At 37.0% G+C, this 23,319-nt stretch overlaps 2 protein-coding genes across 3 annotated transcripts in view; both read right to left on the bottom strand.

The window, feature by feature from the left end:
• arhgap21a (Rho GTPase activating protein 21a) overlaps positions 1 to 3,847 on the bottom strand; it is an 81,646-nt gene extending 77,799 nt beyond the window's left edge. The window contains exons 1-2 of the mRNA XM_088001657.1: positions 3,441 to 3,847; positions 1,136 to 1,377 (exon numbers count right to left, since the gene is read on the bottom strand). Of these exons, the coding sequence (XP_087857783.1) occupies positions 1,136 to 1,213 (78 nt within the window). The 5' untranslated portion in view covers positions 1,214 to 1,377; positions 3,441 to 3,847. The remainder of the gene's footprint in view (positions 1 to 1,135; positions 1,378 to 3,440) is intronic.
• prtfdc1a (phosphoribosyl transferase domain containing 1a) lies at positions 64 to 23,319 on the bottom strand. Of its 2 annotated transcripts, none has more exons than XM_088001658.1 (9): positions 23,176 to 23,319; positions 21,748 to 21,854; positions 21,496 to 21,679; positions 19,803 to 19,868; positions 16,539 to 16,556; positions 14,898 to 14,980; positions 14,591 to 14,637; positions 13,428 to 13,504; positions 64 to 823 (listed from the first exon to the last, which is right to left on the bottom strand). In XM_088001658.1, the coding sequence occupies exons 1-9, from the start codon at positions 23,311 to 23,313 to the stop codon at positions 767 to 769; spliced, it is 777 nt and encodes a 258-aa protein (XP_087857784.1). In that variant the 5' UTR covers positions 23,314 to 23,319; the 3' UTR covers positions 64 to 766. The 2 variants fall into 2 exon arrangements, with proteins under 2 accessions (XP_087857784.1, XP_014847491.2); XM_014992005.2 differs by lacking the exon at positions 64 to 823 and adding an exon at positions 10,773 to 11,028 and having other exon boundaries at positions 23,176 to 23,307.

The raw sequence follows: 23,319 nt of genomic DNA, 5'->3' as shown, positions 1-23,319 counted from the left end.
TTTAAATTCATTGTGTAAATGCTTCAAAATCATAGGAATATTTTTATAGACAAAAGTAAGAAATTGTGTTTATTTTTTTCAATATAGTCTGTCAGCTGGTACAGAGTCCTTTGAGGAGAAGGGAAATCGAGTTTTGAAGCTGACTGATGTGCTTCGGATGTTTCTGTCTAACAGCTGGGAGTTTGAGAGGATGTAGTGGTTTTAGTTTTCCGCAGAGAGACAGAGCAGAGTGTTGCTGTGGGAAGTATTTATTAGATTGCAGAGATGGATGCAAGGGGAAAGATTTCATGGAAGCTAATAGCTACAAAACCACGCCTCGGTTAATGAGATTTCTCCAAAACGGCGCCACTAATACACTTTCAACAACGCCCTGGTCACTTCCATCAGACAATCACACATCACAACCAACCTCAGGAAAATCACTGAGTTACCGACTTTTGTTTTATTTATTTGCAGTTTGTAACTCTCTCTATCAGGATGCTGATAGGTTTATATCATCCATCCTCAGCTAGTTCTGACACAGTAAGAGGATTACAGGCACACACTGTTGCCATTTTCTGATGATGGATTAATCCGAAACATGCCGCCGCTGCAGAGCTGGCTCGTAGTGATGATTATAATGATGTAACCGCTGGAGGAAGGAAAAAAAACGGATGAGTTTGACAATGTGCCACTTTTTCAGAGTTTGGCACGCAGACCAACAAAGAGCCCAGTAACATCAGCAGCCCTGCAAGTATAAAACTCTCATTGTGCACTTAACCAGTTGTCAGAGGAAAGAGAGGGACAAAATGAACCCAATCACCCCCAAACACTGGCAGATGTGCTGCAACGCTTAGCTCACTCTCCCGGTGCTCGCGCCGACACTTCTCAGGCATGTCACAAGTTTTCTGCAAGAAAATACCTGTGAAAAGCAGCCCTCCTCATCCAGTCGACTTCCTAACACAGTTCAGGTTACAAATCAGAACAAGCGACTCCTCAAGCAAGTGTTTTTCTGTTACAGAGCCACCACTGTGTCTGAAATAGTCCACTTCGTGTTAAAGATTATTTACATTGCGATGCATTCAAAAAACAACAACAACAAACAGCGGAGCAGTCCAGCAGCGTCACACGACAGCGTGAAACCCCAGCTACCTACCTGACAGGCGGGAGCTACGGCTGAGTGTTTCCGCTCTTCAGTGTCCTTTGGGGAATCACTCCAACGCGCTGCCATCATTTATTCCAAACCACAGAGTGGGGAGAGGTCCTTCAGAGCCCACATTGACGTGAGGAGGATGAAGCCCCAAGAAAACAACAGAAAATAAAAAAAGAAGGGGGGGAAAATAAAAAGATCCTAATCCACACCGTCCACTTTCTTCATGTCGATCGGTGGCCCCAAATCTGCAGATGAACAACAGGGAGGAATCAGTCGAAGCTTACCTCAAACGGGATGTCAACTTGTGCTAATTGCAGATTGTTTCGTAAAGCATTTCTAAAATATTCAAAAGAAAATGCAGCTGAAACACCAAACCGCAATGTTACTTTTATATACCATTATCTAGCATTTGTAAAGCGGCCATTCATTTCTTAGAGCTAACTGGCTGAACCTCCAGATTTAAGGAAGACCATAGATGTTAACTTCTAGCTCACTGCATTTAAAAGTTGCAGTTTCAAACTTTTTTTTAAATAAAAGCATATATAAAATGTCACCATGTTGTGAGAGTTTAATATGAGACATAAAATCTGTGAAAAGATTGATGTCCTCCAACTCTTACCTGAACTACTATTGCCGTCTGAAGAAATGCACAGAGCCTGGTCAAAAACAACCAATCAGAGACAGGAGGTGGGTCAGAGCGCTGTCAATCAACCTCATGTACGCGCAGCTCAATGTGTTGATGGTGCAAAAACAACAATGTTGGCCATGCTAGTTAGACTGAGCAGGCAGAAGCTGAAGTGGGGGAACAGTGTGTACCCAAGCATGATTGACAGCACTAAGTAATACCCGCCTCCTGGTTCTGATTGGTTGTTTCTAGATAGCACTGGGAGACGGCAGAGGAGCTCACTCTCTTCACAGATTACCTGTCTCATATTATAATGTTACTGTATATAAAATTAAATCTTTTTTATAAAGTTGCATACTGCAGCTTTAAGAGGTATGTCATATATTTTGATCAGCTGATTCGTACATGAGAAACCAATCGTATCCAACTTTACAAGGGTTTAAAAATAAACTGCTGTTGTTTTGTTTTGTCATGAGACAGGGTTGACTGATGAACCCGTCCACCAGGTCACGACTGCATGTGCGCTTCTAACCCAAAAGTTGCCAACTTTGTTGCTATATTTAGCGACTTTTCAGGCAAAACCAAAACGATTTATATCGACACAATATTGGACCAAACTTTTGTATTGGTGCATTCAGAGTCGGACCCCAGACCACCAGGGGTCCCGCAAGAGCACCAAGCTAGCATGATAAAAATATATATACATTTAAAATAGCATAGAACAAAATGTTATTAAACATGGAAAAAAAAATTATTTTTTTTTATAGTTATTACACAAATAATAGGTTCATTTCTTCCTGCTGTTGGTTGCTGTCACTGCTGGGGAAATATATCAAACTTACTAACTTGTTTAATGGAAATGTGGTATTTATCTGTAGATGTTACTTTCAAATAAATGAAATAATATGGCACACTTAAATATCACACTGCATTTCAAAATCTTTTAGATTTCTGCTTCTGAAAGGTTAAATAAAAATCAACACCCATAATAACACTGGTATGTTGTAAGTTAATTACAAATTATGCAAATGATAACAGGCATGTTAGTTTAGAAATGATAAACAATCTGGTGTTCACATGTTGGTATGGGGGGCCCCCAATGAAAATCTGCTTAGGGCCCCAAAAAGTCTTGGGCCAGCTCTGGTTGCATCCACAAAATATGATATTTTATTAGCATTTAATACAATATTGAATAGTCTACACAGATAAGTGAATTTGTGGGTTTTTCTCTCATTTATTTAACTACTTTTAAAAACAATTTCTGTTTTATTTTCCTGCTAAAGTGATGATAGAGGGGCGCGATGGCAGGTGCACAGGATGTTTTTATTTATTTAATTTGTGAATAATTTCAAAATAAAAATGCCCGTCAGGTAAAATGTTTTTGAAAACATTTGGAACAGGGATGTAAATGTTGATTTAAAGGGAAAGTCGTGATTCTCTATGAGAGGAAAGTGAACAAACAAGGACAGCACGACAACAGCCATTATAATTCAAACCACAACCACGGGATACAAAACCCAGCTTCCTGAAATAGCAACCAAGCAGCTGTTAGGATCCTTATTATTAATAATATTATTTTAACCGATGCTTTAATTAATCTAAATCTCAATGGAGCAGCTATGAACCGCTGCAGAAAAATACAAGGACAGACAGGTTGTTGTTATAACTGGGAACAAAACCTACCTGTTACAAATCATGAATAACAGAGTGAAAAAAACACGATATCCATGGTTGAGATGAGAGTAAAGCTGTTCCCAGATCCCTCCGTCAATCCACGGATGGGTTAAAAGGGCTGTCAGGAGATTACAAAGCGGGATATTCAGTCTCTTTTCAGCGGCACACTGACTGACCGCTGCTGCCGCTCGCTACCTGTTAGGAAAAACAGGCTGGAAAAAACACGGTAAACGCCCCTCACTAAGCATTTCTCCGCGAAAGGGACGCCGAGAAAATTTAACCAGTGGTCCTCATTCATGTCCGTCCATTTGAGAGATCCAATTCGAGGCAAAAAATCACCCCCTCCCGAAGAAAAATTGAGACAAAAAGTACTCCTCCGTCCTCCCGTTTGGCGGCGCGACAATCTGAACTACCAACTGACGAATCTCCCGACCCGGCTGCAGCTCCGCCCCCTTTCTACTTGCCTCCTGGCAGCACGCTGTCCAATCAGAGGGCGGGTTTAAATTTGGAATTGAGAAGCGGACCAATGGGAGAAGTCCTTACATAACGGATTCAGTAAAGGGTGGAAGCTGGTTTATTCTGGTCGCCAGCTGAAAAGCACTGCTTTACATTGTTTACGTTGGTGCTGGGGCCAAAACATGCGGTTTTTAGCACACATTTAATTAATTATGCATTGAAAAATATCACTTCAGACAAATATACTATTGATTTAAAAAGTACTTTTTATATATGCATTATTGTTTCTGTATTCATGCATTTCTGCATTAAAAACAGAAAAGTCCCCAACTGAATTTACGAAATTACAATGGCTATGCAGTGTTTTGGGAAAGTAATTGTAGCTTTTGAACATTTTCATACTTCTGCATCATGTTGACACCACCATTCATTTGGAATACAGCACTATGCAGTGTTTTGTTCCAAATATACCATTTTATTTGATACACCGACACAAAGCAGTGATAAATTTAGAATGTAAAAATTACAAAGGCTGGGTTATTTTATGGGCATGCTGTTCTTCAGAGGGGACAGCAAAGTTTTCTGACCTGAGATTGATGGATTGTGCTAAATACACAGCAGTTCTGGAAGATAACCATATGCTGAAAAATAATCAAGACTGAACTGAAATTTCACCTTCAAGAATTATTGCAACCTTTATTAAAATAGTTTCGATGAAGACATTATGGTATTTTAAGGACACAAATGACAATAATTGATATAAGTAACAAATAATAACAAAATAAAGCAAGACAATTGAGTAAATAGAGTAGAATATCCAGAAATTTTACAAATTTTACAGTAGAAATACTTCATAATGAAAGTAAACAGTACATTGTAATAAAAATACTCTTAAAAGTTACTCAAGTAAATGTAACTGAGTACACGTAGTTACTATCTGACTGCTTCTGTGACAGCTGAGAGTATGAATACTTTCTGAACAATACATCTGACAAGATCTGTATGACACATTTTCTCCATTTAACCTCTCGTTGCCACACATTAGCTGTTGCCGTTTTCCATCTTTAAAGCACACAAATCACTACATCATCATAAAAAACACAGATGCTGAGCTTTCCAACTTCCCAACATTCCCAATGAATCATATCTACCTCTCCATTACCAACTGTACCGTAGTGCGCATGGACTCCACCAGGGCATGAAGAAATCCCAGGATGATCCACGCAAAGACAAAGCCCTGCAGAGTTCGGTTTACTGGCTTCTCCTGCAGCACAATAGAAGGTCGGACAATAGAACGAAGCTTTCCCGGTTCCAGAGAGGACCTATTGTCTACAGAGCTTGTGCGCTCTCATCCAGACAATGGAGAAGTTCATCTAATGGATGTGAGTCTCTGCATTAAGTGATGGTAAACATGAGGTGCAGATTCATTTAATGCAACCTGCTCGTTAAGCTCTGCAGAAGCAGAACTTGTACTTATTGTTTCCCAGCATCTTCTTGGATTACATGTGTGTATAAAAATTCTTCCAGAAACCATAAAAGCTTTTACTGGTTTACAGCCATGCAGCCTCCTCCTCCTATTCCCAATTTGGGAGGAAGGTCCCAACTTTTCTGTAGCTTTTGCTCCAAATATACACTGAGATACAGGCAGAGTACCAAAAACTGTACTCAAGTACTTCAACATATCTTTCCTGAAAGTACAGTTATGGACCAGTTTTACCCTAAGACCAAATGTTCAGAACTTTGACAAATATATATTGTTTTTTTTTTGTACACCACAAAATGCAAAAATAAATGGAAAAACATTTAATTCCTCAACCAAAACTACTTCTTGGTATTAAATTAATAATGATCATAATAAAATAATATTTAAGTTAAAATTCCAAATCAATTTCTTTTAGTATAAAATTTATGAAACTTTTTTTTAAAAAGCTGCATGTGTGTGTATCTTGGTTAAAACATGTCTGTTCTTTCATTGAAGTTACTCACAGTGGGTAGAGTATCCAGAAATTTTACTCAAGTAAGAGTAACTTCAACATATTTTACTCAAACTACATGTACAAAGTAATCATCGTCAAAGTTAATCAAGTAAGAGTAAAAAGTATTTGGTAAAAAGTCTACTCAAGTACCAAAACATCAGTTATTTAATATTTAAAAAATTACATCAGAGCAAAATATAAAATTATGTGGAAATGTTGGTAATTTAAGAAATAAATGAAAAATGATTCATATAAATGACATAATTATAAACAGAAATCAGGCAAAAGATAAAAATTGCCAAATAATTTTTTTTAAAATATAAAACTTATGAAACTTTAACTAAAACTGCAAGTGTGAGTCTGGTGAAAATTTGGTTAAAACAAGCTTGTTCTTTATTCAGTGAAGTTATTCTTAGTGTGTTGAGTGTCCAGAAATTTTACTTGAGAGTAATGAAATAAATACTCAAGTAAAAGTAAAAAATATTCTTAAAAGTAAATTTTTCCAACAAGTTACTCAGCTGAGTAAATTTAAGTAATTCCTGCCCAACTCAGGCAGCCAGCAGATTACCAGCTCTTCCATGGGAGAAAAATGTTTGGCTGGATTAGGACATTACATGAAGATGAACACAAATTCAAAGCCAGACTGGGCTTGGATTAGGACTCTGCATATTACGTCTTTATTTCTTCTTTTGTTTAATTTTTTTGTGGAAGAAGGCCTCTCTGTCCCATCGTCATCAGACGCTCATGTACTGCTGCTCTATGAGGATTTTTCTTAACCTGTGGTTTAGTTTAAAGGTTAAGAGGATGAGGATCACTGCGGACTCCTGGTTGTGTAAGTGGATCTGGCACTGAGTTGGATGACTGGACGAAACGCAGCCTCAAACCCAAGTGACGCTGCAGAGGATGTTCTTTCTATTTGTAAACCATGGTACACCAATGAAGTAAAAATATGGTTTGACTTCAGAAGGTCAAATTCTAATATGCGGCTTGTAGTTTCACATTAGCAGCAAAGAAAACATTTGACAACCCTGATTGGAAAGATCAAGACTCTAATAGGATATAATATGATATCTGATAATCTAATTGATATTATTGATAACTGATTTATGAAATAATTTCTAAACAATAAAATAAATGACAAGGGTCCAGCATTAATTTTACCTGATTAAAATGAATGTGGTTAATCAGATAATTTAACAATGCTGCGATCACATTATATTACAATATGTAGTTCGTTTCAAATGAATAGCAAGGTTCTGGTGGCTGGCAGAGTAAGTTCGCGTAACATACACGTGGGCAACATGTCCGTCTAAGCTAGCGGATAAAGGCTACATCAGCTAAGCTAATGATGCTAGTTCGGCAGCAAGTACTACAGTAAATATAAATTATATTTATCTTAGTATTACACAGAGGAGGGTAGAGTACTCAAAAATTGTGATCGCGTAATGTTGTAATGTACTTATATTGTTGAAAAGTTGGATAGGAACGAGGCGAGAGCTAGTTCTAAGCTTGTGGCTTGTTTATTGTCGTCATAGCAACTGACACGAACGTTAGTTACGTATCTACCAAGATGGCTGTCAGCTACAAAGTTCTTGGAAGTGTGACACAAATGAGAGAACGACCCCTTTGTCTATTTTATTCTAAAAGAAAAAAAAAGAATACAAAGCAGGAGAAATGTTTGAGTGATATTCCTAAAAAAAATGTCCTTGCTTTTTGAGATAATTTTGTCCACACCTTTTCCAGTGTTGGGATTTTTAATACACAAAACAATACTTTTGATAAATCCTTTTAAAATCGGCCCTTTAGATTTTATTTTTTAACCAAAAACTCAGTCCGAGATGTTTTTAATACTTACCAGACCTAAGATGTCATATTTCCAGTAAAACTGTGTTTCTTAAATTTTCTAATCCAACCAAACCAGATAAACTGATTAGGTCTACAGATTAAATATGCTTTATGTGTTGTTCTGTTGAGGTGAAATCAAATCCCAGCTCTCCATCTGTAACCACCGGCTTCATATGTCAAAAGCTGGGATGTGTGGCCATTCAACTGGACAATCCTGGTTTTGTTCCTTTTGTGCTGGTCGCAGTTTACCTGTAGTACACTTTTCCGGCCCCGGCCCCAGCCTCTGTTCCCCCGGCGAAGCTCCACAAAGCTGCAGCATGAGAAACCTGCCGGGCTTTTTGTCTGCTCTCGCTTTCACCAAACCCTGGCTCAAGGCGACAGACAATGGCCGCCGAGTTCCCAAGGCAATGCAGGGGGCATTAGTGCTGGGATAAGTTAACAACTACCAACAAGTGCTGATGTTTTATGATAAGGATACATGGGGTTTCAGTCAGTGGTACATTGTGGGTCTTTGTTGCCCAGACAGCACAGACGGAAAGAAACAGAAAGCAGCATCATTTCCTACTGGTTTTTAATCATCTTGTTCCTCTGCACCTTAGTGTGAACTGAATAAAAGCTCACCAACATTCAGGATATTCTAATGTCTTCTAATAAGCAATTTCCCCTTGGGAATCAATAAAGTATAGTTCTCACGTGATGTCACAATTCCGGGAACGTTGTAGCTGGCAGCCATCTTGGTAGGTACAGCAACTAAGTGTCATGACAGTAAAATTAGCTTAGCTAATGTAGTTTTTATCTACAAGCTAAGGCAAACATGTAGCCTACATGTATGTTATTCTTGTTATTCACACAAAGAGTTTGTACGCCTTTTACAAAGCCGTTGAAACACTGTTTAGTTCCTGCTTGGCGTGCACACTCTTTGTGCTCAACAGGTAGTGAACCATGTCATTGTAGGAGAGGCAGTTTGTCCACGCTGTATGTATTTCCTGTCTCCGTCTCTTACCGGTCGATCCAGACAGCAAAGATTTTAATATATATCTTTCTCTTGCACATTAGTCAAAATGTCAGTATACTGTCCTTCTGTTTGGTCTGAAAGCCATGGTTCATATGATTTGCACTGCACTGCACTACCAAGATGGCGAGGATCACTTCTGGCTCAAACTTGTCAAACCTACAGTATGTATGCTATTCTATTCTATTCTATTCTATGTCAGGCAAAGATATATGGAGTCAACATGTTTAAACTAAGGACTTCAAACTTCCCTGAAGGTTTTGAATTTTCCAAGTAGCAGCACATCATTTATCTTAGAGAGGCAGTGTAGAGCAGTTGGACCGTTATCTTTGGTTTGGAGACATGTTTTTTTAGTAGCATACCTGCCAACTATTGTATTACGTACACCTTTGCGTTCAGAGTTCTTTTCCTTTTTTGGCAATTAATTGGGAATGAGAAACGGTCCAGAGTCGAGTGTAGGATCCAAGATGTAGGGTATGCGGTTCTGCTTTGATGAATAAACACTCAACCAGCTCCTTAAGTTAGTAGCATGATCTTCTAATTCAACACTTACCTGATGTGCTAGGCAGGCGAAGATGTGATGACAAAAAAGCGGAGGTTTTAACAGATTAAAATAACATGATAGCAAAATACATGATGCCAAAGAGTCAAGGATTATTTAAATTCAAGTGAAGTCATTTAAGTTTTTATTTTTAAACTAAGGGAACATTTTTCTTATACTGAAATTATGTCTTTAAATGATACTGCTTTCCAGTAAGAAAGGTTTAAGTTTTGACATATTAGTATTTATATCCTTTTCTCCAATGACCCAAAAAACAAGCAAAAAAGCCTTCTTGTGTCAAACTCTTTAATTATTACTCTGCAGAAACAAGCTGACATAAATGACATAAAAATGATGGCTTTAATTTGTTTGCAGTTAAATCTGTCAGTTATTCATTCCAAGCTCCAGGAAAAGGAAGCTAAAAGTTGAAACTAGCTTGAATAAAGTGGCGTAAAGACGGCAGTTTGAGGACAACGCCCACTGTTTTCCATGAGTCAGAGTGGGAATCATCCAACGGTGAGGATGCCAAGGTCCATAAGCTCCCTCCATCTGTCACCTATGTCCTCTTGTAGTGAACAGCTTTTCTTTCTTCATATTTTTGGTCCCTGTGTTCACCTCGACAAAGAATTAGCGATCCAATTTTAGCATCATTCTGTATTCCAAGTAGGCAGAGCATCCAAAAATTATATTCAAATAAGAGTAGCACTACTTCAACATAGTTTTAATCTGGTAAAAGTAAAAAGTATCGATCCAAGAATTACTTTATAGTAAAAAAAAAAAGAAGTATTTGGTAGAAAGCCTGCTTAAGTAGCAGATCAAACTATCATTAAATATTTAAAAATTACATAAACAGACCCAAATATAAGATTCAATGGAAATTTTCAGTCATTAAATTGTAGGATTTTTTCAAAGTTGTCCATCTCAACAGGCATCAGGAATTGTTTTATTATATAGTGTTACCATGCAATGTATAAAAAGGTATCCGTAAGCATTTTATAACTTATTTGAGATTTTACAATTCATTTATTTTATTGTTATACGAGTATAATCTCTCACTTTGTTAAAGGGGAATAAGAGTTAACTTGATAAAAATGCAGATAAATCAGGTCTGAAGGGGTTAATATCAACATTTGATTGAGAATCTGAAACATTTACTGTGTGACAAAAAGCCTGTTGCAATAAATCAATCAATAAAACAATAGCATGATAAATTTAAACAAGCTCAATAATTTGCATAATTTATTGTTTCTCTATATTAAAAATTAGACAACAAAAGTCTTCAGTCAGTGCTTTAGCCTTAACTAGACCTTATTTTATGAAGGATAATTTTGTTTACAGACTTCATGATTCATTTTGTTACTTCTGTTTTGTTTATTTGAATATTTAAAATATCTTCCAGTTACAGAGTTAAATTTGTATTGATCTTTCAGAATGTGTTCTTTCATTACAATATAAAAATTAAAATGATCTTCGAACAATATTATCGTTTATCGCAAGAACTTAAGGGACAATTTATCGTTCAAATTTTTTTATTGTGACAGGTCTAAACAAAGCAAAGAGGAAGTCAATATATATAACCATATTACAAATACAATTTATCTGAACCACATGAAAATATGTAAAAAATAATGACATATAATTAATTAAATTTAAACACAGCCACACTGCTGAAAACGGCTAGTATATTTTTAACAATGCATAATTAATGGCTTTAATTCTCTAAATCTTGTACTTCATCTTTCCCGATTTGCTGATGACGCAGATGTGCTGAAAAAAGAGGGAAAAATGAGTGTGTGCCAAATGTTAAATTCACTGCATTTACACTTCCTTTTATTGACTTTTTGCATGTGACGTCACGCTCTCCAGAGCTCCGCCATGACGGACGTCAAAACAACCAATGCGCTCCTTTAAAGCCCGTCTAAAAACAGACATCTGTAACATAATATAGCTTCTGTTCAGTTGATTTCACTTTCAAAGTTATCATAGGCTGCACAAACCGAACTTGTCATTTTATTTTAGCTTTTAATGAGGAAAGATACGGCGGTGATAGAAAGCAGCGGTTAATTATAATGACTGGCAGCCCTCGGTGTAAACGCGGATTAGCAGCAAACACTTTTTACAAGGTAAGAAGACTAACATTCATATACTTTATAAGTAAGTATTATTAGAAAGATGTTAAATATCGCATTATGGAGAAGGTACGCGTCTAACCATTAGTAACCATGGAGACAATGCAGCACCGTCTTGTAGCCTAGCATGTATAGAAAAAACTGGTTAGCGTTTTTAAGGCCGCTCCAGTTTAAGGGGAAACGCTGTTTATGACATAGTGATATAAATCACGTGGTGTGAATTCAGGCAGTCTGTAATTTAATCAACACGTCAGGAGGGAGTACAGATACGGTCTGTTTCTAAGCTAGCCGTTTCCAATTTGTGTAAACACCGCCGTCTGTGAGCCCCAACCAGCTGTGTTACGTCACAGACAAATTAGCTCGACTCGAACAAGTTGAAGCCATGAATAAACTGGAAAAAACAATTTCAGTCGCTCCGTTCAAGACTCCCGTTCCTCACTTCCGACGTCCATCATGGCGCCTCGAATGAAAAGTGACGTAGTTGCAAAGGGTCAATAGATGCAACTTTCCATTTTGCATAAAAGCAAACTGTACCCTCCATCTACAGGAATAAATTGTGTAAAACCTGGAGTTATTTGAAAGCAGGCAATGTGACCTAAAGACGTCCATTAGTCTAACTCTGAGTCTCGGTGGGGGAGCGCTTGATTCATTCTTCTTCGGTGGGATGAGGACAGATAGGAGGGTAAACCTGAACTCTGATAAAGAGACTCCAAACCTCCTCATTCCACAGGTCGGTTTTTCAAACTTTCACAAGGAGATACAACGCCCCCTCAAACATGCATAGGAGCCACATACAGTGCAAACATGCAGCACATAACGTTCTGGGAGTGAAGCCAGCCTTTCACAACGGCTGGAGGTGAATATCAGTTCACATGTCTGCAAATAAAGACAGGAGATTTATACTGACTGATTTCTGACCTGAAATAAACGTCCAGGTTTGGAAGAAAGAGCACAGAAAACTAGTGTTATCTACTGAAAGGTAAATTGGGTAAAATGAGGAAATAATGCAAGAAACTAAAATAAAAAATAATTTTATGAATTTATTTGCAAAGGTTGACACAGGATGAAACACCTAATTTGCATGTAGCTAGTTTATCTAGCAATAGATAAACTAGAAAATGTGAAACTAATCTTAATACCATATATTGTTATTTTAACTATAGAATAAACATATTTATTTCAAGCTTTATTGATCAGAAAAGCATAAGATGATATTTGCTTGTTTAGTTGAGTAATCTGCTGGAAAATGTTGCCAACACTGCAAAAACATCACATTTTACCAAGTTTCTAGTGCAAATGTCTTCATACACTTGAACAAAAAACAACTTACAAGTAACTTCCAGTGAGAAATTGGAGCTTGTTTTAAGTCAATAATGTCTTAACAATGAAAACATCTTAGTTCCGCTTTACTTATAAGAAGGGAAAATGTTTTGTTAAAAGTGAAATAATCTGCCAGTGGAATAAGTATTTTTTATTTTTTTTAATCAAGATTAAGGAATTATTTACTTAAAACAAGCTCCTTTATCTTGCTGAAAAGTTTTTTGTGAGTTGAAACTAAGACATTTGAACTAGGAACTTTACCAAAATACTTGGTAAGATTTTGTGTTTTAGCAGTGAAGTGTATTTTTGAAGTGTATTTTTGAAACCTCAGTAACATTAATGAACGTTTTCTTTTAGCTTCCATGTCAGCAGAATTAGTTTTTCTTCCAAGCTACTTCTGGTTTTACCTGTAATGGACGTCCGTGCCACTAAAACGGACAGTACAAATCAAATGGTGCAAACATAAAGCAGACTCTCCTGGATGCTTCTGTCTTTCAAATGATTGTACTCTCATAAACCGCTCTTATAAAACGCTGCAGCTGCATGTAAAACCTCCTCAGACAGGGAGGATACCTGTTGGGTGAGTTTAGGTTTCACAGAGGAGGAGAGAACCGCTTTGATTTACTGTGTTTGCTCTCCCGCCTCCGCCTCTTTCATCTCTTTCTCCACAGCTTTTCAAAAGGTCACGAGATCAGCAGCAGCAAACTCAGGACTTACGTTCAGGTCACGGAAGTACTCGTTGTAGTCCAAGGCGTAGCCGACCACGAATCGGTTGGGGATTTCAAATCCAACATCTGTCAAAACAAACAGATGTTTGAGCCAACGTGTTGTGCATCAAAATACAACTACATATTTTCCTTATAGTTTCAAAAACATGCATATTCTTTTTCTTAAAACTTATTTTTATTCCTTTTCATTTAAGTGAGGCCTGATACTGTAACTTTTCTGTTGTGATGTTTTATTTTACTTTTTTTTCCTCTATCAACTTATTCTATTGTGCTATCGATTTTGTACAGCACCTTGGTGCAGTATTAACTTAGTTTTAAAAGTGCTATAAGTAAATTTGGCATTGACATATTAATATTTACAGACGTAGCAAAGACAAATGCGATGGAGCATTTTATGTGTGTAATCTGCTGGCCTGCGGGACGAGAATGACTGTATGTAGTAGACTAGAAATAAAAAAATTTAAATAAAAAAAATAAATAAATAAAAGCAACCGGAAACAATCACTTACAAAAAAAAATTTAACTGGAGTATACAGACTCAAAAAAGGCAATTTGCTGACGAACAGCAACATATTCAGAGCAGTAATTAAGCCTACACTGTTGCTTTTAAGATTAAAACAACTTTTATATGTAAATGTTTTAACCAAAACTCCATAGTTTCAGCTTCTTCTGGTTCAAATTTACTAAAAGAATGCTACATTACTGTATTTTAGGTAACAAAATGATTATTTTCTCATTTTAAAAAGTATCTAAATAATTGTTTATTAGGATGCTTTTAATGCAATTTTAATTTTGTATAAAAAACTCCTAAGAAATATCTGAAAAATGTGGCATTTTTGTATCCGATTAATCGATTAATCATCAGGAAATTAGATTAATTGATTACTAAAATAATCATTAATTGTAATACATACATTTTGTATTAAAGATAAAAAAAAAACTTTTGTCTGTAAATGTTTTAACCAAAATGCCTCAACTGGCCTCCTTACTTTCAGCTCCACCTGGTTCAAATTTACTAGATTTAATTGCCTAAAATTGCATTTTAGGCAATTAGAATGTAGAATGTGCCATTTTTATATCCGATTAATCATCAGGAAAATTGATAGATTAACTGATTACTAAAGCAGTTGTTAGTTATAGAAAAATACTTACAGTCTGTCAGACTTTCAGTCATGGTAGAGAGTCTCTTCACCAACAGACTGAAACACATCAATCACTGTTAATTGATTTCTTATTGATTTATAGGTCTGACTGGCTAAGTTTCTGCTTTTCTGTCATAAACAGAAAAGGAAATAAAGCGCTACAATAAGCCATGTGTGCAGCAAGATGATAATCTTCCCTCTGATCTCTGGAAAAGCTGCCCACACACACAAAGTGACATCTTGTCCTCCTGCTCATCATGCGCTCGGCATTTCCCTCACAGTGGAAAAACTTTGGGACGACCGAGACGCAGACTCACCCCGCGACCTTGACCATCTTTGGCTCAAAGGTCTCCACATGCTTCAGAAGAGCCTTCATGGTCTTTCCTGTGTCGACGATGGCCTGAGGGAAGGGAAGAGCAGAGGAAGCCGGAGCAATGAGGGAGGGAGGGATCCGGATCATTGAGACCAGAGATATGAAGATACAAAGAATCACAAATCGGTTTTTCCCCCCAGAAAGTTTCCCGATACTGGAAAACTTTCACATTTCTGTGAATGTTTGTTCTGTAAATGCGAAGAAAGAAGCCAGAGGAAACCTCCATTTTTACTGCAAGTTTTACATCAGAAGATGTTCTTTAATATTCTTAGAGATTACATGTTCTTAACTTATGCACTGACTTTTTCTGCATTTTTGTACATAAAATATTTTGTATGTTTGTCATCAGAGGTGGGTAAAACACCCAAAAATTGTACTCAAGTAAGAGAAGCACCACTTCATCATATTTTACTCAAATAAAAGTTAAACGTAGCATCCAAGAAATTACTCAAATAACTGGAATAAAACCAATATTTTTAAATTGAAAATATTTACATTTAAATATTATAAAATATTTCAATTAATTTATTTAATTTAGACCAAATTAAATACATTTAAATATTTGAAAACATTTGTTTTTAAATATTTAATAAAACTACATTATCAGATGCATAATGTAGTTTTATGCATTATGCATAAACTACATTATGTATAATGTAGTTTATGCATAAACTACATTATGCATGTAGTTTATGCATAATGTGTGAATGCAAAATGTGTTTTGCATTCACTGCAAAACACATTTTGCAGTGAATGCAAAATGTGTTTTTGCATTCACTGCAAAAACACAAAATCTTATCCAGTATTTTTGATTAGTTTCCAGTGCAAATATGTTAAAATAAGAAAACTAACTTCAGCGAGAAGTCGGAGATTGTTTTGACTAAACGATTCCTTAATATTGATGAAAATCCACTTCTTTCTTTGGTAATTATTTTACTTAAAGCAGTCATTTTTCCATGTTATAAGTGAAATAATCTGCTAATGGAACTGGTACATTTTCATCAATATTAAGGAACTACTGACTCAAAACAAGCTCCTATGTATTTCTCAACCTTTTACTTGTAATTTAATTTTATCTTATTTCAACTGTACTAAGATCTAGACCAAAAATACTTGGTAATATTTTGTGTTTTTGCAGTGCATATTGTTCAATTTTTCATATTTCTTGAGTTTTTCCACATCCTGACATGTTCAAACCACAAACTTTTGTATATTTTATTTGAATTTTAAGTGACAGACCCAAACTACTTGGACATTTTTGGTTGTGAAAAGATGAATGTTTTGTGTTTTACTTCATGTTTTCCATTGTAAAAAAGAAAAAAGAAAGTTAATAATAATTATACACTTGGTACAAAAAGTCATTCTTGAACTGCAGTTGGAGAGCTAAAAAAAATCGTCCAAAGGCCACAAATGGCCCCGGAGCCACACTTTGGTCACCCCCGTTTTATGTTGTGCAGTCACCTAAAATCCCAATTAAAACACTGAAGTTTCTGGTTGAAACGTGAAAAAGTTGCAATTGGTGACAACCAAGACAAGCAAATTAATTTCACGTCATAAATAAAAACTATACAGTTTATAGACTCACCTCAACAACGAGCACACTCTGGGTCGCATGTGAAACAAGAAAAAGGTAGAAAAACATCAGTAAGTAAGTCATCCCAGAGTTTTCACACCGTTCAAGCAAAGCGAGAATAAAAGCAAGGCTGTTTCCATGGGGGGGTTTCTATGGCAACAAAGTTGGCTGCATCTTCACTGTCTTAGCTAAAAAATACAGACAACTCTTTCAGTTCTCCGCTGTAATGAAACATCTGTTTTCTACAATGACCAGAAGTCACCAGAGTGACCGGGTGCTGAGCGATTGCCCCGCTGCTTCTGGGTTTTCTGATGAATTCTTCTTCTTCTGGCTGTGAGGACTCTTTGTGAGCGTGTCTATGGTTTAGGGAGAGCGATTGGAGAGAATGCAGACAGCTGGCCAATTTTTATTCAGTCTGTACCTGGAAACCTTCACATCACGCTTTGAGACACTGAACTAATCGGGCCAAGTTAAAGAAACTCAATGCCTTAATCTGAGCTGGATGTGTTAACGATTTAGGTTTTTATTTTTTATTTATTATGTTCCTAAGATGTCCCTAACATTAAAAATACTCAGCACAACCATTATTGGGTATGGAATTAATAAATATATGAAAAAAAAAAGACAATAAACTTTCATAAAACAAGTACTTGTGGGACTTTTAAAATACCGTATTTTCCGCACTATAAGACGCACCTAAAAACCTTCAATTTCCTCAAAAGCCGACAGTGCGCCTTATAATCCGGTGCGCCTTATATATGGACCAATATTGAGCCACAACAGGTCCAGCAACGGACCTTACCACAGGGGCCGCGTTTCATTGGCTAATGCCCATTTTAGGTCACAGTGCAGCTACCACGTGCGTGACCGTCTCACAAACACAAGCTACAGTAGTAAACATATGCTAATGTGGACCATCAAAACCATGAATGCCGACTTACCCAGCCTTGCAAGAACAATAGGCATCAGTGATCTTGTCCACAGCTATATTTATGCTGAGGGTGTGAGGATCTGCTGTTTTCCTCATCTATCGGTAGCTTTTAGCTGTGAGCGCACAATGTTGGAGGCATCCAGTGGCTCAAACACCTTGATGTCGTCCAAAAAAGATGACATGAACTTGTTGGTTCCCCTGTCCATTGTCGTGGCTGATATGTTGTGAAAATCCGGCAGAAATGCTACGCTAATTAACTCAGATCGAAATGAAAGACGTCATGTTTACACAGACATGCAGTAGGCTGCTTACTTAGTTGGTCCACTACGGTAAGCAGCCGCCAACTTCTTTTTCCCCGTAGAAGAAGTAGTGCGCGGTGCATGCTGGGATAGTTGTCAGAACACTGGTTTGTTAATAAAGTTTGATAATACATTTAAAGGGGGGGAGGGGCAGGGGAAGAGAGACAGAGACTGCAGCGGCAGCGTGTCGGTTGGTCTGTGTTACCCAGAAAGCAGTTGGGCATAATATCGCAACACCAACACCGTGAGTGAAACAACGACTGGGCCAGCCTACTATATAAAGTACTCGGGGACCATTTCTTTATTAATGTGGATGTGTAATAATAGAGTATTAAGCATCTATTCTATGCGCCTTATAATGCGGTGCGCCTAATGTATGAAAAAAGTCCTAAAATAGGCCATTCATTGAAGGTGCGCCTTATAATCCGGTGCGCCTTATAGTGCGGAAAATACGGTACTGTTTTTTTGCTTTCAGCGCAGCATTTCTAATGCTAGCTTTTACTCAAATAGGTTCAAAAAGTGGAGATTAATTTGTGTTAGAGCTAAATTTATTTGCTTTTAATAAACATTATGGCCAGTTACACCAGTTGTTGCTCCTCTTTTTTTTATTAAACAAAAAGATACACAAGAACTTGAAACTGCTACTTTTAGCAGCTAGTTGCACTGAGGTGCTAATGTTAGCTTGTACGTAAACACAAAGAAGTCGTACATTTGATCTCAACTGATTTATTTATCTTTTTCTGTGTATTATTGTCTCAGCAATAAACAGATAACCTCATCAGTAACTGTATTATGCGAAAAGCAATTACTTGTTGGAGGTTTCAAATCTTACATATCTAATTTTTTCTCAAGCACTATCTGTGCTGCACTGCTAATGCTAGCTTGTACAATAAGTTGAGGATCATCATCAGCCTCATCGTTAGTGTTTTGTTTGCCAATTAATTAACATATCATGAGCAACTGTAGGAGTATTTGTGTTATTTCTGAAGCAATGGCTCACATTATATCTAAAATGCTTTTTTGTGATGTCTTGCAGCAGCTAGCTGTGCTGCAATGATGCTAGGTTGTATGAAAACAAGGATTTAAAGAGGAAATTTAGTTTCTGCTGTATTATGTTATTTATTTCCTCTTCCAAGTCTTAAACAAACCCACATGTCGCAGTATGAGTTTAAAAATATCAACACTGTAGTTTTAAAACGGCTACTTTTTAAAATAACTTAGTTCTTCTATTTTATTGCATAAGGGACAGGAAGTATAAAGTCATCAGTTTTTCCAGATATGATGGCGTCAACCTTTCTGCTTTTAGCCATAGGACTATACAGTGTAGGCATGTTTGTGCTCACGTTCAGCTGAGTTTGTAACATTTCTGCCCTGATTCATCAGTCTTTCCTGACAGCTCTTCAGGGTTAAACGCTCAGTAAATGTACAGTAAGAGTCCAAATGTCCATCCTGAAAGGTCTGATTAATATCTAGCTGGGTGCAGAAAGAGGCAGTTTGGTAGAGACACACCAGATTCACAAGGAGGAAAGTTTCAGAGAGTTTGATACTTTCTACCCCCTGAAAGGGCAAATGGATGGACGGAGAGACCAATAGAATGATGGATGGATGGATGGATGGATGGACGGATGGATGGACGGATGATAGATGAACATTTGGATGGACAGATGGGTGGATGGGTGAATGGATGGACAGATGGATGGATGGATGAATAAATGGACAGATGGATGGGTGGATGAATGAATGGACAGATGGATGGGTGGATGAATGGATGGACAGATGGGTGGATGAATGGATGGTTGGATGGACAGATGGATGGATGGTCATGAATGTAATATATTTTCTATAAAGTCATTAAAATCAAACCAAAACAGGAAATCAACATTTTTCATTGAGACAAAAGGAACAGGAAGTAAAGCATCGATACCCAAATATTTCCAAATGACTGATTTCATTCTCCACATTATTCCAGATTCGGTCTGAACCCCATGCCAACAACAAGTCTAACAGCGCCCTCTTCAGGCTGGGAGTAGACTAAAACAAACAAACCTTTCCGCTTAGAAAAGACAGATCACTGCTTCCAATGATGTGCAGGTCCTCTGTTGATTGGTCGTTCTGGAGGAAAGAAAACACAAGATTTGACTTTTAACTGTTTCACAAAGATCTATGATGATCATTAATTGTTTAGTTAATTTATATTTTACACAATCTAACAAAGGAAGCTCCATTTTACATTAATTATGGGAAAATATTAACATTAACAAAAATTTGCATCGTCTGCAAACTTTGTTGTGCTCTTCTGGACTGCAAAAACACCTTACCAAATACTTTTTGTCTAGTTTCTAGTAGTTTCAAGGGTAAATATATTTTTGTATACCTGAGATAAGATAACTAGCTCACAAGTAGCTCTTCATTGTGAAATAAGAGCTTATTTTAAGTCGATAATTTCTTAACATTGATTTTTTAAAGTGCTATCAATCATGATAGTGGACAAGAAGAAGTATTAATCATTTCCTAATAGTATCTGAAAGTGATTTATAAGGGAAAATATACAGCAAAGGTCTCAGTCAGAATATTTTATAATCATCTATTTTATGCTATATACTTGAGCTCTGTTATTTTTTTTTTGTATTTTTCAATAAAGACATGAAAACGGTCTGACTGAAAATGAGTGAGAAAGTTGAAGCGACGCTAAAAGATTACAAAACGTTTTGTGAGCAAAAAACAAGCAACAATGGGTGATTTAAAGAAGTTTAAATGAGCAGTGGATCAGAAATATATAACTTTAATATGCAGGATTTTTTTATGTAAAGAAAAAACAAAAAATAAGGTTCTTGACCTTGTCTGACTCAGAAAACCTGCCATCTTGTCTTGTGCAGGAAAGGGAGTGAAAGGAATGTGGCCACATGCAGGGAAACATAATTCAGACGTGTGCCAAAAACACACCATAAAATAACATCGTCCAGATGACAGCGTTCAAAAGCACTCAGTGATATCACTGTAAAGACATCTTTATCATTCCCCAGAGATGCTTTTCTTGGCAAAGGCAGCTGAATCTATCTATACTGGCAGGATCGTGTTTTCACTCGGAGAAATCCTTCCTCACCAAACCGGAACAACAGCGACACCCGGTGGTCAAACACTGACGTGTTCACGCTGCATAAACAAACATTTTACCAAGTTTTTAATCTAGTTTCTAGTGAAAAGTTTTACTATACTTGAAATAACACAAAAATAACTAACAAGTAATTTTTCAGAAAGACACAGGACCTTGTTTTGTCAATAAGTCCTTAATATTGATGAAAAAAGTACAAATTTCACTTTTATTTTACTTATAACAAGATATTTTCCCCATATTAAAGAATTATTGATTTAAAACAAGCTCCCATATCTTGCTGAGAAGTAACCTGTAAGTTAGTTTTGTCTTATTTAAAGTGTAATAAGGTATTTGCACTGGAATCTAAACCAAATATACCTGGTAAAATGTTGTGTTTTTGCACTGTAAAATCTAAAAATAACACCTAAAATGTAATACTAAAGCATTAATTTAATAAATCCAATAAATACATATATGGCTTAATTACTACTCTGAATATGGTGGTGGTGGTGGTGGGGGGGGGTTCCCGTAAAATACTGCAGTTAACGATTAATCGATTACTAAATTAGCTTGAATTTAAAGTTTTTATCCAGATCATTACCAGAGGAACAGAGAAGCTGTCAGCTTTCCATGCGATTTGCCTACCAGGTAGCTCTTCAGGCGGATAAACTCCACCCGGGTCTCCAGGTACCGGTTGGAGCTGCGCCCCAGAACCTTGATGAACTCCACCAGATCTGCACAGAACTTGTATCCTCCCTTCAGGACGCACAGCACCATGATCTTACTGTCCTCAAAGTCCTCCATGACGTACCGGGCCAGGCGCTCTATCCTTAGCAGGAGGAGAAAACCACACGGCAGGAGACGGTTTACCGACACATCATGCGTCTGTGTTCGTACCGGTCCATGATGACTCCGTGGGGAATGTAGACGTTCTCAATGTCGTCGTGGTAATGTTCAGGGTAGGTGAACAGATCCAGGTTGTAGCCAGGCCAGTCGTCTTTGATCTGGACCAGGCAGCAGAGAGAAAACATGAGTGAATACAACAGCCGCAAATCATCCAGGTGGCGTTTTAAAGCAGATCACCTGAAAGTTCCCACCGAAAGTGATCCGTGCCATTGAGACCAACAAAAAAGAAAACATATGGACACTCTTAACCAATGTGCGATACAAAGACGCATGAAAAAAAAAAGGCTACTGTTGGGATGGACCCATACGAGACGAGGAAGGAAAACATGTCCGAGGAGTTGGACAAGCTGCCTCCGATCTTTAGTCAACTAAGTTAAGATTTAGTTAACTGTCAAGTGAACAATATGGAGGAGCTTCACCTGAAACCATGGCCGCATACTATTAATGTTTCAACGGATTTGTAAAGGAAGCACGAGATCTTCCTGTGAGTAAGAAGAAGGTTCTAGTCACTGGCAGAGTACGAGTACAAACAGTAGGCTACATGTCCGCCTTAGCTAGCAAATAAAAGCTACATTAGCTAAGCTAATGTTGCTAGTTCGGCAGTAAAAACTACTGTAAATATCGCTGATATTTATCATAGTATTACACAGAGGTGGGTAGAGTACTCAAAAACTGTTAAGTAATAGTTGTAATGTATTTAAGGAACGATGCAGCTAGTTCTAAGCTTGTGGCTTGTTTGTTGTTGTCATAGCAACTCCATAGCAACCGAAGTTCGGCGAAGTGTGACGAGAATTGCGTTTATACCGGGTAAGATGATGGAAAACATTATTCAAAAGACTAAATGCCATTTTAACACAACAGTTGATTGTCTGAAAAAAAGAAAAAAAAGAAAAACACCTTTATTTTTTTTTTTTACTTTCAGTGAACTGGACTTCCTTGTAAACTTTTTGTTAGTAAAAAGATGCATGAGCTTTCTGGATTTTTAATTTGTCAAGTATTTAATTTCTTGTATTTGATTTGATTTGAAGACATTTTCAAGAGTTTCTTTAGATTTCCTCAACATTCACTGCAAAAACTAAATTCTACAAAGTAACTTTGGTCTAGTTTCTAGTGTAAACGTCCTAGTACACTTCAAATGAGACAAAACTAACTTACAAATAACTTTTCAGCAAGAAGTAGGAGCTTGTTCTAAGTAAATAATTGCTTAAAATGGACAAAAAAAAAAAATCACTTGATCCATTAAAGGAGTGCATTGCCACGGTAAGCCCCAATTATTAAACAATTATTGTTTGGCCTGACAGAAAGTCCAGAAAACTATTGATCAGACCTACCTTAAATATTACAATAAATTCTAGCTGCTTGGATTCAACATAAAGAGTTTTAGTTTACGACATTTGAAAAGTAAGCATAATAACCTACCACAATTCCTCTTTTTACTCTCATTTCATCCATTTGCTGTGGTGATGACATGGTAAAATCAGCCGCTGCTGTGGCAAAAAAAGCTTTTTTATCCTTAGAGGAAACATTAGAATAGTTCAGACAAGAGGATAAAAACATGCATTT

Source organism: Poecilia mexicana, unplaced genomic scaffold (assembly GCF_051168715.1).
Source record: "Poecilia mexicana isolate PSO_F unplaced genomic scaffold, ASM5116871v1 scaffold_20, whole genome shotgun sequence".
Taxonomy (NCBI): domain Eukaryota; kingdom Metazoa; phylum Chordata; class Actinopteri; order Cyprinodontiformes; family Poeciliidae; genus Poecilia; species Poecilia mexicana.
This window is presented reverse-complemented; position numbering and strand designations above follow the sequence as displayed.